We start from the raw sequence: 16,179 nt of genomic DNA, 5'->3' as shown, positions 1-16,179 counted from the left end.
GTAACGTACCTTCATGGAGGTGTAGTTTAATATCTCAGGGACCTGTTTTATTGCCAAACTGAAGAGCTGTCATCTGTTCCATGTCACTAGGAAGTTACCGAGGACCACTGGGAATGGAACAGGAAACAGGCTGCATGTACATTTCCTGTTTGCTGATGATCACTGAATCCTATGCCTGGGTAGTGGGTACACTTCCTCCCCTTTCACTCTGTCAAAATACTTTTTAGCGGCTGTTTAACTTTCACTTTTTAATAGTTAATGTCAGTAACTGTGAATGACTTACTGACTCCCCACTGGCTGCCCCACTTCCTCCTCTTTCTGCATCCTGACAAACTCAACATGGAAACTCTCCATTATCCCACCGCCAGCCATGTCCACGCAGTTCATACAGTATTTTACAAGTTCATTCACATCAAATGGCCCATTAAAATCTATAGTTGACCGAGTCTCATAGGGTTGTAGCTCCGCTCCTTTTTTTGGCAATGCTAAATAAATGGCATCTGTCTGTCTATTAAAAAGTGAACACAGGTGGCAGAATTGATCAGTTTGAACTGCAGAGTAATGCAGAGGAGTGGAGGAAGTAGCTAGTTTGATATACTGTATTGACTCTACTTGGTACAATATTGGCCTGTTGGCTAGACATTGTAAATGTATAGCATTCAAAACCAGATATACTATTTGCAATGTTCTGGAAGCCTTCTAGTTCTAAATATAACATTAAATGTATATATTGATTGATGATAAAAGTGCCCCTGTATTTGTTGTTGTGGTGTGGTCAGTCAGCAGCAAGGTAGTGTTACTTTCACTCCTGATGAGAATAATGGGATTGGGAAATGTTGGTGCAGGGAGGATTTAGCTGTTCAACCACGATTTCCAAAATGTACTGCATATAATACATCGTTGCTGTCCGGTGGAAACCTTGTATGTCTAAAACCGTTACTTTTTTATTATTATATCAAATCAATGGAATCAAACTGAAAACAAATGACATTACACAGCATGTCTAGGTCCAGTGAATCACAGAACATGGCATCCTCCTTTTTAATTTCCCCCAGATGTGCCAATGTGTACAAGGCAATGTGTGCAAGTACTGTAGTGTCAGAGGCACGAAGATCATAATTGGCCACGTGTCTCTTTAGTTTAACTTCACTTAGTCCAATCAAGCAACTCAACAGTGGACTATCACCAGCCATAGTGGCAGATGGAATAAATGTACCTGCTACAGCCTGTGCAACAGAAATTCCCTGCTAGTGGTCACTGTTCATTTCCCAGCTCTTATGTGTGGGCGAGCAGTAGGGATTTACATTAATCCAAGGGTATGTACTTTAGACAGGATGTAAAGAGATTACGGGAATGGCACAGTCTTCATAAAGCAGGAAAGCGTATTTATTTATTAATTTGTTTTATATGATTATTAATCAAACACCCAGCAGTATCCGGCAGCAGTTTTACGTAGGTTTAAGTTTTGGTTCCTCATCTTCCCATGTTCTGGTGTATTCAATCACCCAGCACTGCTGAATGATTTAGAGTGTGTGTGCTCTGATACTAAATGGCTTTTAATTATTTTCAGTCCGCTTGACACTTTCATCCTCCTTTAGTTCATGATCTGCAACCCACTGTCTCTCTGCTCTCCCCTGTGTATCACACCAGTCAGTCATTCAGTCTCCTAAACTCTCAAACTCCATCTCTCTCTGTGTCATTCTCAGTTCCTCTGTCTCCTCACAATTTGCTCTCATTGATCCTCAGATCTAGCCTGGTAAACCACCCGGTCGTGGGTGGTTTACCAGGCTAGCTCAGATCCACTGTAGTTTATCAAAGAAGAACTGAGCAAACCTGAGGTGCGTATGTGCACATAATGTGTTCCCTGAGAATCTGGAGCTGGAGGCTGCTGAGTGAGAGAGTGAGAAAGAGATGAAGAAAGAGATAAAAAGATAGACATGAACATATAAAGATATGAACCTCGAACCTCCAGTATCTTTATAATAGTTTCTCTATTTTTCAGTACACACTGTGAGAGAGCACCGGGAGATGACAGACACACCTAGTTCAATTCCGACAGGAGCCCTGAGTTGCATGTCCTTCCCCATGTTTTTCTCCGCAGTCTTTTTCTAAATAAAGCAAAGACTGGCAAACAAATAGACCAGGAGAAGCCGAAAGTTAGTGTTTATTTTTTTTTACAAATAAAACAGAGAGTGCCACTGAGAAAGAAAGTGAGAGAGTCACAATGAAAGATAGAGAAATGAAATGTAAGTGATGGGTGAGAGAGAGTTGGACTGAATGAATGAGGGACTCAGAAGGAGCAAGAATGTGAAAAATGTGAGCGGGGGATATAGAGAAATTGTCTAAAGAGAGATAGTCTTCCACGTTACATAAGTGTGCTTTTTCTATGACGACAGCACGTTTTTGCTCACACACCACTACTACTACCATCATTCAAGTGCGATCCCAACTGACCTCTGCTCTTCAGTTTAATTACACATTGATTTGTAACTAAGCAATGTAGGGGGACTCCAACTCACTCTCCTTTCTCTAATTTTCTCCCATCTCCTCTCCATCTCTTTCCTCTTCTTTTTCTTTCGTCCCCTCAGCCCCAACACGCTCTTTCTGTGTTCATTGTGTCTTAATGTCCTCATTTCTGTTTTTGCAGTGTTCGTTCGATGCATCATATAAATGTGTGTCCTGACAGTTTAGGTCCCATTGGATTGGGTGGAGGAGGTTAAGGGGAAGGGAGGAATGATATCAGCTTACCATACAACCACTTCCTTTTTGATTGGATGAGGAGTGTGTGGGTGGTTAATCATGGGATGGACAGAGCAGGGGATGCGTTGGCTGATGGCTGACCTCCAGGCTGACTTACTCGCTTAGGGGCGGAGCGGGGTGGCAGGTGCGAAAAATTAATGACTCATGCTGTGTGTGTGTTTGTCTGTGTGATACTGTATCAGTGGAACTGCGATTCAATCAGAATCTCCATTACTTTGCCAGCAGTCATTGTTGCAAAGCAATCAGAAACAATGTTACGTTGTGTCCAATCAGAAGACCAATCAGCTGATAGTTAATGCGGATTGATGCTAGTCTGACAACATCTAAATATGTCTGCTTTAATGCAGTTAGGTTAAAACAGCCAGAGATGCTGTCTTCAAATATCTCATTGAAAAAGAAAAGGGGGCACAACACTCAAAATATGACTATTTGCAAAATATGCAAATCTTTCTTTAATGTTATGATGATGTTGCAAATACTGCTGCTACTGTACTGTATGTGTATACCGGTAGTATAAATACATGGTAGCTGTTGCCATTTGCTGCTATAGTATATTCACAAGGTTTCTGCACATAATGGTTATGCCTTACGTTGCACAATTAAAATATACTTTTTCTTTCTCTCCCTTCACTGTGTTACGCTGATGTTGCTACTGCTGAAGGCTTCTTATTTTGTCTTAGCTTATCTTAGTGCAGTTTGTCTCTTTAGCTCTTTTGTATGTTTCTGTGAAACCATGTTTGATTGATGTTAATGGTTTGTTTCATTGACGTTTACTCCTGACCCAAACCACAAGTCAGGGCGGAGTCTTTGGACTATACATTATGTCTGCCTTTTGTGTATATGTGTGCATGTGGCAAGTTACCAGGTGATATGTCTGAGTGTGTGAGTTGTCAATTTAGCCGATCTTTCCTGTCATACAGTTTTTAAACAGCGGTTTCTTGTGTTGAGATTCTGAATTCTTAGTTTGTGCCCCCAAAAGGCCAAGTGGTCTTGAGTGGTCGAAATGAGGAAATTCCAGTACTGACAAGTTCACAATGCTACACATTGTGAACTTGTAGATCTGCTATTTCTGTTAAACTGTTTGCAGAATATTTGAAATGGTTTAGATTTTTTGTTGTTGAAAAATGTCCGTCTATGATTACATGCCCAAAATAACCACGTATGGCTGAAAGTGGTTAAGATAGGTGGCCAGAGGAAACGTTACATGCTCCCTGTGCAGGCAGAGTGTGGTATAACTGTCATGTTGAATTGTAGAGGGTGGCTGAGGCCAAACCCATTTTTAACTCTCACTGATTTGCTCTAAATGAAGTAGAGCTTTTGTGGTTATATGAATTTAGAAGCTTATTTAGTTTGCCATCTGCTTATACAGTAACAAGCACCTGGATTTCTAAACAGATCTGAACTAACTGCAGTAAATGCTAAGTTATCACAGACCAGCCACGTTTCCTCCCTGTAAGACAGAAATTGCCCCAAATTACAAGCTAAGCTTTGTAACTCTCCTTCTGTTTCACTTTCATTCTCTCCTTTCTGCCTCTGTCTTTGTCTCACACTCTCTCTTTCTCCCTCCTGTCTCTATTTCTTTATCTGTTTCTCCATCTCGTAGTGGTTTGCAGACAGGCGGCATGACAGAGGAGAAATGCCCCCAGCTGGTGGACTACTTTGTGGTGGCGGGGCTCGACCCGTCGGGCTCCTGGACGCCCCTGGACGAGGATGGAAAGAACTCCTTGTCTTCCTCCGGTTCGTTGGCCAGGGCGGTGGACTCCATCACGGACCTGGCTGTGATCGCTCGCGGCCTTGGAGAGGAGGTCCCAGAGGGCTTCACCTGCATCGAGAGGACCCCCAGTGGACACCCGGCAGAGCTGAGCGCCGGCCTCATAAACAACCCTCATCTGTACCTCTGCTACCGACGGGGTCGAGACAAACCACCCATATTAGATCTGGGGTAACAATGCACCCACACACATCATTGATATAGTATTCAGATGCATGCAAACAGGGCAGTTGGATGTGCTTGGATAGGGATATATAAATATGAATTATTGCAGTAATAGAGGACGTGATTCCTTCTGCAGCACTAAGGATATCTGTTTCAGCTTGAAGATGTGGAAGAAATATATATTTGATATACTCTTTGCTTTGGTCTTGTACACTTTAACTGAGGCATGTGCTGTTAATCAGAAATCATTCACGGTGATCATCTCACATATCATATACCTAATCAAAATAATATTAAAGAGCTAATTTGAAGAATTGAAGAATTTGCATTCGGAAAAAGATATCAATGATTGCTGGATGCTGTGTCATGAGGCAACTTATAGTAAGACTGCGCAAGCCTAGTTCAACTGGACCTTGGAATTTGAGTCATTATTTTGACTGAATGAATCAAATATTACTTTATGAACAAAGCGTCTATCTTGCCAATGCCAAACTGCCAATGACTTCTTTCTCGTGCAATTAGACCGCTGAATTCTCTGTCAGGCTAAGATGCGAAGAGAGAGAGAGAGAGAGCATGAGTGGAGCTCTACCATTTTATTGAGGCACCAGGGTAAGAAAATTGAATTGGAAAATCGAATGGCAAAATCTGACCAGATGAGAACATTCCAGAGCCCTGTCTCTGTTCTTTCAAGATCCAGGGAAATGTAATGTGGTTTAATGCTACCAACACAGGTTTAAATATATAACCTAATATAACCTAGGGCTACTTTGGCAAAACTACAAATATGTGCCATGACTGAATTAGGTGTTGCCATTGTGGGTGCTGTAATGTAATTACACAACTAACACAACATACAGCCAATCAAGTGTGCGTATAAACCACACAGCTGGCTTGAAAGTACAGTGCAAGGCACGCAGGCAAAACAGGAGTAAACTCAGAATTGGAAAGCAAAGAAAACCTTTCTTACTGTCCTTTCATGGCTTTCATTTTGTTTACCCTAACACACTTTAAAACATGGAAATTCAAGGAAAAGAGTATGAAAACTGTTTTGTGAGAGTACTGAGGCGATGCCTCTTCTACTCCTTGCTGTTGGATGCCTGCAGTCTTGGTGGTGTAGGAATTTAAGCTCATACAGTTATGCTAATTGAGTTGTTCGATGTTTTAAGTGTAACTTACAGTAAATGCTTAAAATGTAGGTGCCTTGTGTCTCAGCCAGTTAATGCACATTTTAATCAGCTTGGACCCGAGTTTGAATCTGACTCCCGTCATGGCTCGCATGTCTCTCATCTCTCTGCCCTTCCAAGGCCTGAATTTTGGTGCAGATTTTGGGAATTGCGCATATTTCAGTTGATTCCTGCAAATACAACAGTCATAATGTGTGAGCACAAATGTACAGCAATGTAATTAATATAATTGGCCAATGAATGTGGGAACGACTGGCCAGAAGCGCTGTATCATTCCAAACCATCTTCCATGGCACATTCTCTCTCCCTTGAAAGCTTTGCCGCAAACGACAGGTTATTCCTCTGGATCTTGGACCCAGATTCATACGTTGTCACGGTGTAGCATAAATTAGGCTTCAGATAGATGAAAAAGAAAGTAACTTGTGCAAATTACACGTGTAGTTGTAGCCTAGTTGTAGCCTAACTGGGTCAGAGCATGGCAAGTGAGCAAAGACTTAATGTTATGTGAGCAGTTTTATTGTATTATGTTTTATTTATAACATGAAGCGGTCCACAGGGGAGTAGACGGCATAGTATAGTATGTAGTCCATACAATTCTGTCTGATGTGAGCAGTTTGAATAACAGACCGGTAAACCGGCCTACTCGAGAACGATGCAAGTCGTGCGTTTTTTGAAGTTGGACGGTTCTCGAGATATGCGAACAACAGAAGGACAGACGGAAACATGGCCGGATAGAGATTTTGTGCATTTATAGTAGGATAATTATTTTCTTGAATTAATGTTGATGGGAGCATTATCCAGTGTGCTGACTCTATTATGATTTTTGTTTTAACAAAGTTGTTAATTGGAAAGACATGAAGCAGAGGAGACAGAGTACAAGAATAGAGCGTGGAGACAAGAGGGAGCCACGAAAGACAGAGTAGAAGGAGAAAGAGGCGGACAACAGCATAGTTAGAATCCCTTAAGTTGGAACAGAGGGACAAAATGCAGTCTGAGGTAAGAATAAGACAACGTAAGACCTTTAATTAAGCTCACAAGTTGTATCTCCCCCCGCCCCCCCAGTGTATAAATCCCCCCTATGTGAAGCATATAGGGGGACAACAAATATTTTAGGCCCTGACTTGGGTTCTAAAGAATTAAATTCCAAAAATATAACTTAAAAAATAAGAAACATTTTCAATGTTAGTTCAAACTAAAACAAGGTTAATTTATATAAGTAATAAGCAGAAGCAGAGGCTTCTGAACCAGGCTGTCTCTGACTGTGTGTTATTGTGTCATCACATTGGGCTTGCTGGTACAGTAGCTAGCTTGTCACACACGTTACAAAGCCTGCCCATTGTGTCAGTCATGCACAGAATGTTGGCATCCTGCCCTGTACATGTATGGTTAAATCTTTGGCTGATCAATGGAATGTAGAAAACTGTTCAACATTGTCATTTTATACTTATAATCACTGGTTTGATTTAGTGGCCTGTTCTGCCCTTTTTTACGTGGCAATGCATTATCTACAGAAATCGAAGCAAAAAGAATCTCAGACAAATAGTATGCCTCTTTTACCGATATATTGTGTACTATCCAGTTCTGTTCCCCTTTATTTTAGTTTACACAGTAGACTAGAGCATATGCATGTTATGTTATTATCCATGTTTGTTTTAAATGTGCATGCATACATGTATGCCTTTGCATGTGTGCAAATGTAATCTTCTCTTTATAATATTGCCAGCTCAGAAGGCAGTCAATATACTGCATGATATTTTCCTTGTTCTTCACAAAACAGTCCCAGTGTGTTCAGTACATGCAATGCATAATAGAGGTTTGAACTTACGTAATATTGGATTATGTAATGCTGCTATGGAAGAGAAAAGTGCTGGATGCTATCATTCCCTTAAGAGTGCAGATGTTGCCTCTGACTGCCATGGTTATATTCAACAGCTATACATTATGCTCACTTAGAATGGGAATCTGTCGTCAACCATCATACACTCCTGTAGCTTAAGCTTATAAATAGGCTGAGCAAACTGACTAGGAATCTTCTCATTCCACTTCAACACTTCTCTCATCTTATTAGTAATCTCTGAACATGTGAGAACCTGATGAAATGAGGCAGTGTTATAACAGCCATGTTCCTCCCTACGGAGGCCCGCCTCTCACCTGACACTTTTTAATGTGATAACGTAGTCTCTTCCCAAATCGATACAAAGTGCTTTCAGGAGTAATGTAGTGCTATTATCCTCCTTATAGTGTTACTGACTGAGAGACTATCTGTAACTGTTAATGTCTTTTTGATTATCAAAAGAAATATTTATAGTCTAGAATCCCTGGAAACCCTTTGTGAGTAACTCAATCCAGTTAAATAAAGTAGGCAGGTGGAGTCTTGTAGTCACTCAGAAGGCTCAGTCAGGTGCACACCATGTACTCAGCATGGCGGGGTTCAATATTATCCATGTTTGTTCCCATGTACGCACACATTCTCACACACACACACACACACACACACACACACACACACACACACACACACACACACACACACACACACACACACACACACACACACGCGCACGCACATATTCTGCCCCTTTCCCCTGCACATGGTTTAATTAAACAGAAATACCATATAATACAGGTATTGCAAAAACTGAGTATGTTTACAGATGATAGGTAGATTAGATGAGGACTGAGCCTGGCATACAGTAGATGTATGCACTGACAGATTAGCTAAAAGAGGTGATGTAGCTAAGTTACAGAATGTTAACCAACGTTTCCCTCCCAGGGTGCTGTATGAGGGTAAGGAGCTACTGAAGCAGGGCTGGTACGTCATTGAGACCACGCCCTACAGCCGCTCAGCCAGTCTGAGCACCGGAGGGGGTCCCGCTGCCCACCGCGTCTTCCTGACCTATCGACGTGCCCCGGAATCCCAGGCACTACACACACTGGGGGTCACGGACATCTCACTGCTGCTACCCAGCAAGGGGGACGTGGCCCCACACACCTTCTGTCGTGTGGACAAGAACCTCAACACGGGCATGGTGAGATGTTCTAATTTGTGCGTGTTCTTTGCATAGTTTTTGAGTCTTTTGTTGGTGCAATATTTCAGTATGTTTTTAACGTTTATCACATTTCATTTTCATCACAGCATTTTTTGGTTCGTTGTTCATGGCATTAGTTTTTTCATAATGACTTGTTACCTGCTAGCGAGAGTAAAGGCCGTTTCAGACGGGGAGCGATTGACGCGGGCGTTCTCGCTTGGATCAGCGGGATCGCGCTGTGCCCCTCATGTGCAGACACAAACACACGCGTAGCGTGGAAAAATAAGCTGATCACAATTGAGCTCTTGTCGCCCGCGTGCGTGTCCATGAAATGAGCGCAAGAATTTCACGGGACCGCGCCTGTGCGCCCGCCTGCATCTCCACCCTTCAAATTCTCTGAGCGTCCCAACTAATCGCCCGCCTCTCATTGAAAAGGAATTACTAGGCGTGTCAATCGCTCCCCATCTGAAATGGCCTTAAGACTGACATAAGATTTGAGCTTTTGCCTTCTCTGTCTTGTGCTCTATCTATTTTTCCCTCCTCTCCCATTCAATAACTTTCATACATTCACCTCATATCATTTTTATAATAACATTCTCGGTGTATTTTCAATCACATTTCTCATCTGCACATATTTTCTTCTCCGTCCTCTTCTACGCCGTCTCCTCTCCAATTTCATTTTTCATTTTCAGGCCTTTTAGATCCCTGGTCTCAGATGATGATGATGAATATCTGTATTGTGTAAACGGATGCTATTGCCCCTGATGTGATGAAACATTAGCCACATTAACAAACAACGGGTTGCATTGTGAGCTTGTAGATCTGCTATTGTCGCTATTGAAAAAAAGATATGACATCGAAATATGGACAACAAGTTGAAAGTGGTTAAGGAGCAATGGTGAAAAAAAAATAGAAAACAGAACAGACCAGATGATTGATTGTGTTGTGTTGTGTTGTGTTGTGTTAACAGTGGGGACCAGCTTTATACTTGTGTTATAAGAGAGCTGTGGCTAAAGCTAATGCCCTCGTCTATAAGGCAGGTGAGTTACTATGGATGCCAACTGATACAGATTCACAATTGTAGTACATCTTCCCATTATGCAAAATATTATTGTGTCTTCAGGATTTGTTTACAATCTATACATGTGCCTATCTGTGATTTTAGGTCAAATAAAATCATTCCCATATTATCTATAAGATTTGAATAGACTGTCCCTTTTGCTGTGTGTGTGTGTGTGTGTGTGTGTGTGTGTGTGTGTGTGTGTGTGTGTGTGTGTGTGTGTGTGTGTGTGTGTGTGTGTGTGTGTGTGTGTGTGTGTGTGTGTGTGTGTGTGTGTGTGTGTGTGTGTTAGATCTATTAAGTCGGTATCCAGAGGAGGACTTGGAGTCGTTTCCCTTGCCAGAGTCAGTGCCAGTCTTCTGTCTGCCTATGGGTGTCACCGTGGAGAGCTGGCCTCTCAACACCAAGTACCAGCTGCCTGTCTTCTCTACTTTCGTCCTTACCTCTGCCACGGGTGAAAAGGTGGGTTCACCAGGTTAACCCCATCCCCCTGTCATGAGTTTATTTTCTCATGACCAGCTTGTTTCTAGTCCATTAACCTGTGGCTTTTATGGCTGCAACTATTGATTACCGGTATGGATTCTTAGGGATTATTCTATAACTTTTTCGATTCATCGATATGTAATTTAAGCATCCATCCTAAATCCTACTGGTTTCCTCCCTCAGGTGTACGGAGCAGCCATCCAGTTCTATGAGGCCTTCCCCAGGGAGGGTCTATCTGAAAGGCAGAGCATCCGACTGGGTCTGCTCAGCGTGGTAGACCGACGGCCCATCACTAACCGCACCCTGCAGGTCAAGAAGAGCATCTGTGTCCTCTCTCACTGGCCCTTCTTCACCGTCTTCCAGAAGTTCCTCACCTTCGTCTACCGCTACTCCATCTCTGGACCCCACGTGCTGCCCCTGGAGAAGTAAGTAGCTCTGTCTATGCTGCCACGTGTTATATGGAGAGGAAAGAATGTATTATTGATCTTTAGTGAGATGAAAAAGCAGTTTGAAATAAATAATTTCTATCAGTGAGCAGGAAACAATCAGGATCCTGTTGAATAATCAAAGAAGGGATATTTTGTATACGTCATGTCATGTAAGTGGCCCTGTATACAACATACATACATAAATTAGTATATACAGTTTATGTAACAAACCTCAAATTAATTTAGCTAAAGCGTAACAGAAGAAGTCATGAATTATCCAGGCCCTGACAAATATGTTCTTGCCATTTGGATTAAACATAATGAGTGACATGTTTTTTTCATCCCAAATCTCTCTTGTCTGTCCAGACACATCTCCAGCTTCATGCACAATGTCCCGTTCCCCTCCCCGCAGCGGCCTCGCATCCTAGTGCAGGTACTGACCACAGCACTGACCTCCCACTTGTCCAATTTAACCCATTAAGAGTTAAGACCTGAGGCCAATTCTAAAAATGATTTCTAAATCCGTTTTTTGGCAAAAATATAAAAAATATATAAAAATATGGTGTTCCAGGGAGCCCAGAAGCAAAGATTTGAGTTACAAATGTTTGCTTTAAAATAATATATATTGAACGATTTGAAAAAAATGTACGATTTTTCTAAAATAGCAGATCTACAAGCTCATAGCACGGCACTCGGTGCCGCGCTATGGTGCCGCACAAATGACATCATTTAGTTTGTCACTAGTTTAACCCACTAAGACCGGGGAAAGCATCTGTGTCATTTTATAGATTTCTTTGGGCTATTCAAAAAATTGCAGATATACAAGCTAGAGATATACTGTACAAGATCTATTTTTTGGAGAAATCGTGAAAATGTTTGCAAATCTGTTTTGCAAATCTTTGAATATATATATTTTAAGCGAACATTTGTAACTCAAATCTTTGTTTCTGGGGATTCTACAAATGTCTTCTAAATCCTAAAGAAGAAAAAAACTTATGTTGCTATATATCAGTGGTGCTCAAAACCTTTTCATGTCAAGGACCAACCAAAATGATATGTATTTGGCCATGGACCCCCCCCCCCCCATCTAAAATATTTTGTTCCAGGGACCTCCAGAAGTACCGTAAATATTTGAGTAAAAAATGTTAGCTTATAAAAATATATATTCAAAGATTGGTACACATTTTCACGATTTTTCATTAAAATAGTAGATCTACACGCTCATAGCGCAGCACTCGGTGCCATGCTATGAGCTTGTATATCTGCTATTTTTTGAATAGCCAAAGAAATCAAAAAATTATACAGATGCTTTCCCCGGTCTTAACCCATTAACTGCCTGAGGTATTTCTGAATATTTCTAGCCAGTGCCAGAGATTTTTCATTGAAAAAAAAAAGTACTCAGGAGCCGAGATAAATCATTTTTAAGTTTTAAGTTAACAAGGAAGTGGATAGGAGTCTATATCTTCGATAAATCATATCTCCTTGGTCTTTGTTTTTTTTTTATTTTTATTTTTTTAGTTCACGTAGATCTACGCGATTGGCACGTGGCGGCTATAAATAGGTTCGCGTAGATCTACGTGATTGGCATGCAATGTGTTAATGGGTTAACCACAGTCTAGTGAGTCAAAAGTCAATGAAGATAATGTGGTACTGTATTACGCACTTAAATGCTCCACTTCCTCCCTCAACAGGAAATAAATGGGGTGTTGCAGCCTGAAATGGGTAACACAGGACTGTACTGTCATTTCACAATTGTGGACATAATCTTTGCAATAGGAAGTAGAAATGATTGGCGTGTTACATCTCTAATGGGGGATTTTCTACTGTGATTCTACACTAGATGCTTTCAATCAGTCACTGAAATCAAAAGCATGGGTGAATTGCTTTTTCTTCTGACCTGTACTTAATTGTATTTGTGTGTGTGTGTGTGTGTGTGTGTGTGTGTGTGTGTGTGTGTGTGTGTGTGTGTGTGTGTGTGTGTGTGTGTGTGTGTGTGTGTGTGTGTGTGTGTGTGTGTGTGTGTGTGTGTGTGTGTGTGTGTGTTTGTACTTGTATTACTATACTTTTGAAGGCCACATGTCCCCACAAGTATAATAATTGTCCTTGTCCTCAGAAAATAAATGGTGTTTTTTTATGATTTTAGAGTTAGTTTTACAATTAGGAAAAGATTCAGATTGGGGTTAGGATTAGGCATTTAGAGGTTAGGCTAAGGGGTTGGGGTTTGTAGATCTAGAGCTTTAAGATTGCAATTTTTCGTCTATTTTCAATGTATTCAATTTTCAGTATAGTAATACAAATGTGTGTGTTTCTCATACTGACTCCTTCTCTTCCTCCTGTACTAGCTCTCCCCATATGACAACCTGGTTCTCTGTCAGCCTGTCTCCTCTCCTCTACCACTGAGGTCAGTGACACTAGTCTATGTGGATCATTTGGGATCACTTCTTGTGTCAATATTGACTCCATAGGTTTATAATAGTCAACCTGTGATCATATGTTCAAGTATATGCTGAATCTGATATAACTGTCTTTCTTTGTGTATATTGGTAATTGCAAATCAAGGACCATGTTTATGACAGCATTTCAACATTTTAACCACTTAAACCGTACAGGGATTTGGTAATCGGCACAGAAACGTTGTAGGTATAGTTTTGGTATGTGGTGGGAAAATGGCTCCAGAATCACTCCTGAGGGATTATTCAGGGCAGGGGCTTTTGGATCTGAATTGATTGGGATCAGACTCGGAGAGATTCTAGCGTGCAGTATGTAAGCATATCAATTATTGACATAGTTGGGGAGCTCCATAAGTACCGAGCAAGATTCTTCTGTAAACAACTGCTCTAATAGAATTCATTCATTATTCAACCCTACAAGAGCATAGATACACATTCATTCATACGCAAGCAGTTCTTGTGGTCACAACATGCTGTGACAAGTTAACGCATTAAATAATCCCTAATGATACTACTTTTTTCCATAATCATCCTATAAACTGTAGGTTATTTTCATGGTTTAAAGGGGGATATACAATATACAGAAATTTAAAGTCCCACGTACATTTATACACATAAGTTGTAGTTTTTTGTCCAGAATGCTGCCAGTCAAGCAAAATGAACAGTTAATAGATAAACGTGACGTGACGTTTTTTCTTTTGCTAACAATACATTGTAGAGTTAAGCTCTAAAGTGCGAAGTTTGAGGAATCATCACATTTGGTTTCCTTCCTCACAGCGGTGCCAGTTTCCTGAAGCTCCTCCAGAACCTGGGTCCAGAGAATGCCTGTACGCTGCTGCTCGCCGTGCTCACTGAATACAAACTCCTGCTACACTCCCTCAGACCCGACGTCCTCACCTCTGTCAGCGAGGCACTTGTTTCTGTAAGACTCTTTTCACAAGCTGACATTACTTCTGTTTATGCTAAGTGAAAATACAATGAATCGAAATTGAATTAACCAAAAGGACTTTCCTATTCTTTTTTTGGTTAGGGACTTTGCTTTGGTTCAGGACATTGTAAGGATACTCACTCGCACACAGTAAAATCCTCTGTGTGTGTGTAATGTTGCGACACGTTGTGAGCTTGTAGATTGGCTATTGTGCACCCCAGAATATGGATGCTGGGGTTCATGTGCTCAATAATATCAGTAATAATCTTATTTATAATGGGCTGTTGTTGATTGTCATTATATAACTCCCTCCTCCTGCAGATGACCTTCCCCCTGCGCTGGCCCTGCCCCTACATCCCCCTGTGTCCCCTGCAGCTGGCAGACGTGCTGTTTGCCCCCATGCCCTTCATCGTAGGCGTCCACTCCAGCTACTTTGACATGCACGACCCCCCCACCGATGTGGTGTGTGTAGACCTGGACACCAACACTATCTTTCAGTGAGTGACTGGCCTGAGGCTGCACCTATCGTTGGAGTTTTTATATCAAAAACGGATTAACCACTTAATAAGTGTTATTTTATCAGTTGAGTTTGTATTTATTTATAGTGCAACACCACCTAAGGGGTCTCTGTACACTTCACAACAAATCTTATACGATAGCAAGAAATACACACCTGTCTGTGGGTTTTATGAGTGTTATACTTTGTCGCACAATGAAGTCATGCAAAAAGTTTAAATAGCAGATATACAAGCTCACAACGCGTCTCACTGCATCATGTTGTAAGATTGTAGTTTGGCCGTTTCCTCAATTTTTTTCCCCTTCTTTTTATTTCAACTATGTTGACATGAGCAAAATAGGGATATATTAAATCGATTAGTTCGATTAACTGTTGCACCACAATGAGTACCCTGCAACAGAGGAGGACTAGTGGCTTCAAGGTTCAAACCGGTTCAAAGCATCTGAGGTGGTATTTAACTGAACAGAGGAGGTCTAGTGGTTCCTTTATATTTATAATTAAATGCAGTAATGGGCCACTACAACATGAAAAGGCCAACCACTGTTAGATTAACCATGAGACTAAGTAGGCCACCACAGATTGTTTATAAAATGTGTGTTCCTACTTGTGTGTTCCTACTTCTGCATAATTCAAACGGCCCAATTGTACTTGTACAATACTGTCATACTGTGTAATCATGACACACTATGACATGTATAGTTGGACATTCAGATACTTGAAGGATATTTTAGTGCGCTTGTTTATCAGAAATTACCAGTTTTTGGCGTTAAAGGACGAGTCACATGTTGCACGCGCGTGCGTTCGTGCGTGTGTGACTTTATGCTGGCCGTGGTCCAATAATTTAACTGAATAGAGCATGCAGCAGTTGATAGAAGCACTCGTTTGATATTGACAATTGTCAAACGTGTCACAGACAAATCTTACTAATGAATTCTTTATCTCTCAGATTAGAGGACAAGAAGCCGTTGTCGTGGCGATCTTTACCCAGGAAGCATGGCAAAATCCTGTTCAATTCCCTGACCAATCTCCACAAGACCCTGGAGAAAAGTGAGTGATACTTCTTGCTGTCCTGTCAGAAAAACAGACTAATAGTAAACACACGCACGCACAGAAACCGAGTATTTGTTCTTTTTATGTTTTTTCATAAATGACTGCCCTAAAGTAGCAAAAATAGCCATCTACAAGCTCACAACTCATCACAAAGCTTACAGTATCTGCTATGTTCACTATTATTGTAAAATTCTGAAATTCTTTTAAGTTTTCACTTATAATGACATGCCCAAAATAGGGACGCCATGTTGAAAGTGGTAAATATTGAATCGGTGAAAAGTCCTCATGACTAAATAATTACATTGGATCCATTGGAACACAAGTTCCCATTTCCTGAAAAGTAATGATCTTGGA

The 16,179-nt window shown here is 41.1% G+C and overlaps 1 protein-coding gene across 4 annotated transcripts in view; it reads left to right on the top strand.

The window, feature by feature from the left end:
* dennd4b (DENN/MADD domain containing 4B) overlaps positions 1–16,179 on the top strand; it is a 48,976-nt gene that overhangs the window by 14,358 nt on the left and 18,439 nt on the right. For all 4 annotated transcript variants that reach the window (XM_084053321.1, XM_084053320.1, XM_084053318.1 and 1 more), the window contains exons 2-11: positions 4,364–4,702; positions 8,654–8,909; positions 9,880–9,949; positions 10,262–10,431; positions 10,636–10,877; positions 11,247–11,313; positions 13,223–13,281; positions 14,108–14,252; positions 14,580–14,755; positions 15,722–15,822. In XM_084053321.1, coding sequence (XP_083909447.1) covers positions 4,383–4,702; positions 8,654–8,909; positions 9,880–9,949; positions 10,262–10,431; positions 10,636–10,877; positions 11,247–11,313; positions 13,223–13,281; positions 14,108–14,252; positions 14,580–14,755; positions 15,722–15,822 — 1,606 coding nt within the window. In that variant the 5' untranslated portion in view covers positions 4,364–4,382. The remainder of the gene's footprint in view (positions 1–4,363; positions 4,703–8,653; positions 8,910–9,879; positions 9,950–10,261; positions 10,432–10,635; positions 10,878–11,246; positions 11,314–13,222; positions 13,282–14,107; positions 14,253–14,579; positions 14,756–15,721; positions 15,823–16,179) is intronic.

This window comes from Gymnoscopelus microlampas (assembly GCF_963454915.1).
Source record: "Gymnoscopelus microlampas genome assembly, chromosome: 3".
NCBI classification, from domain to species: domain Eukaryota; kingdom Metazoa; phylum Chordata; class Actinopteri; order Myctophiformes; family Myctophidae; genus Gymnoscopelus; species Gymnoscopelus microlampas.
This window is presented reverse-complemented; position numbering and strand designations above follow the sequence as displayed.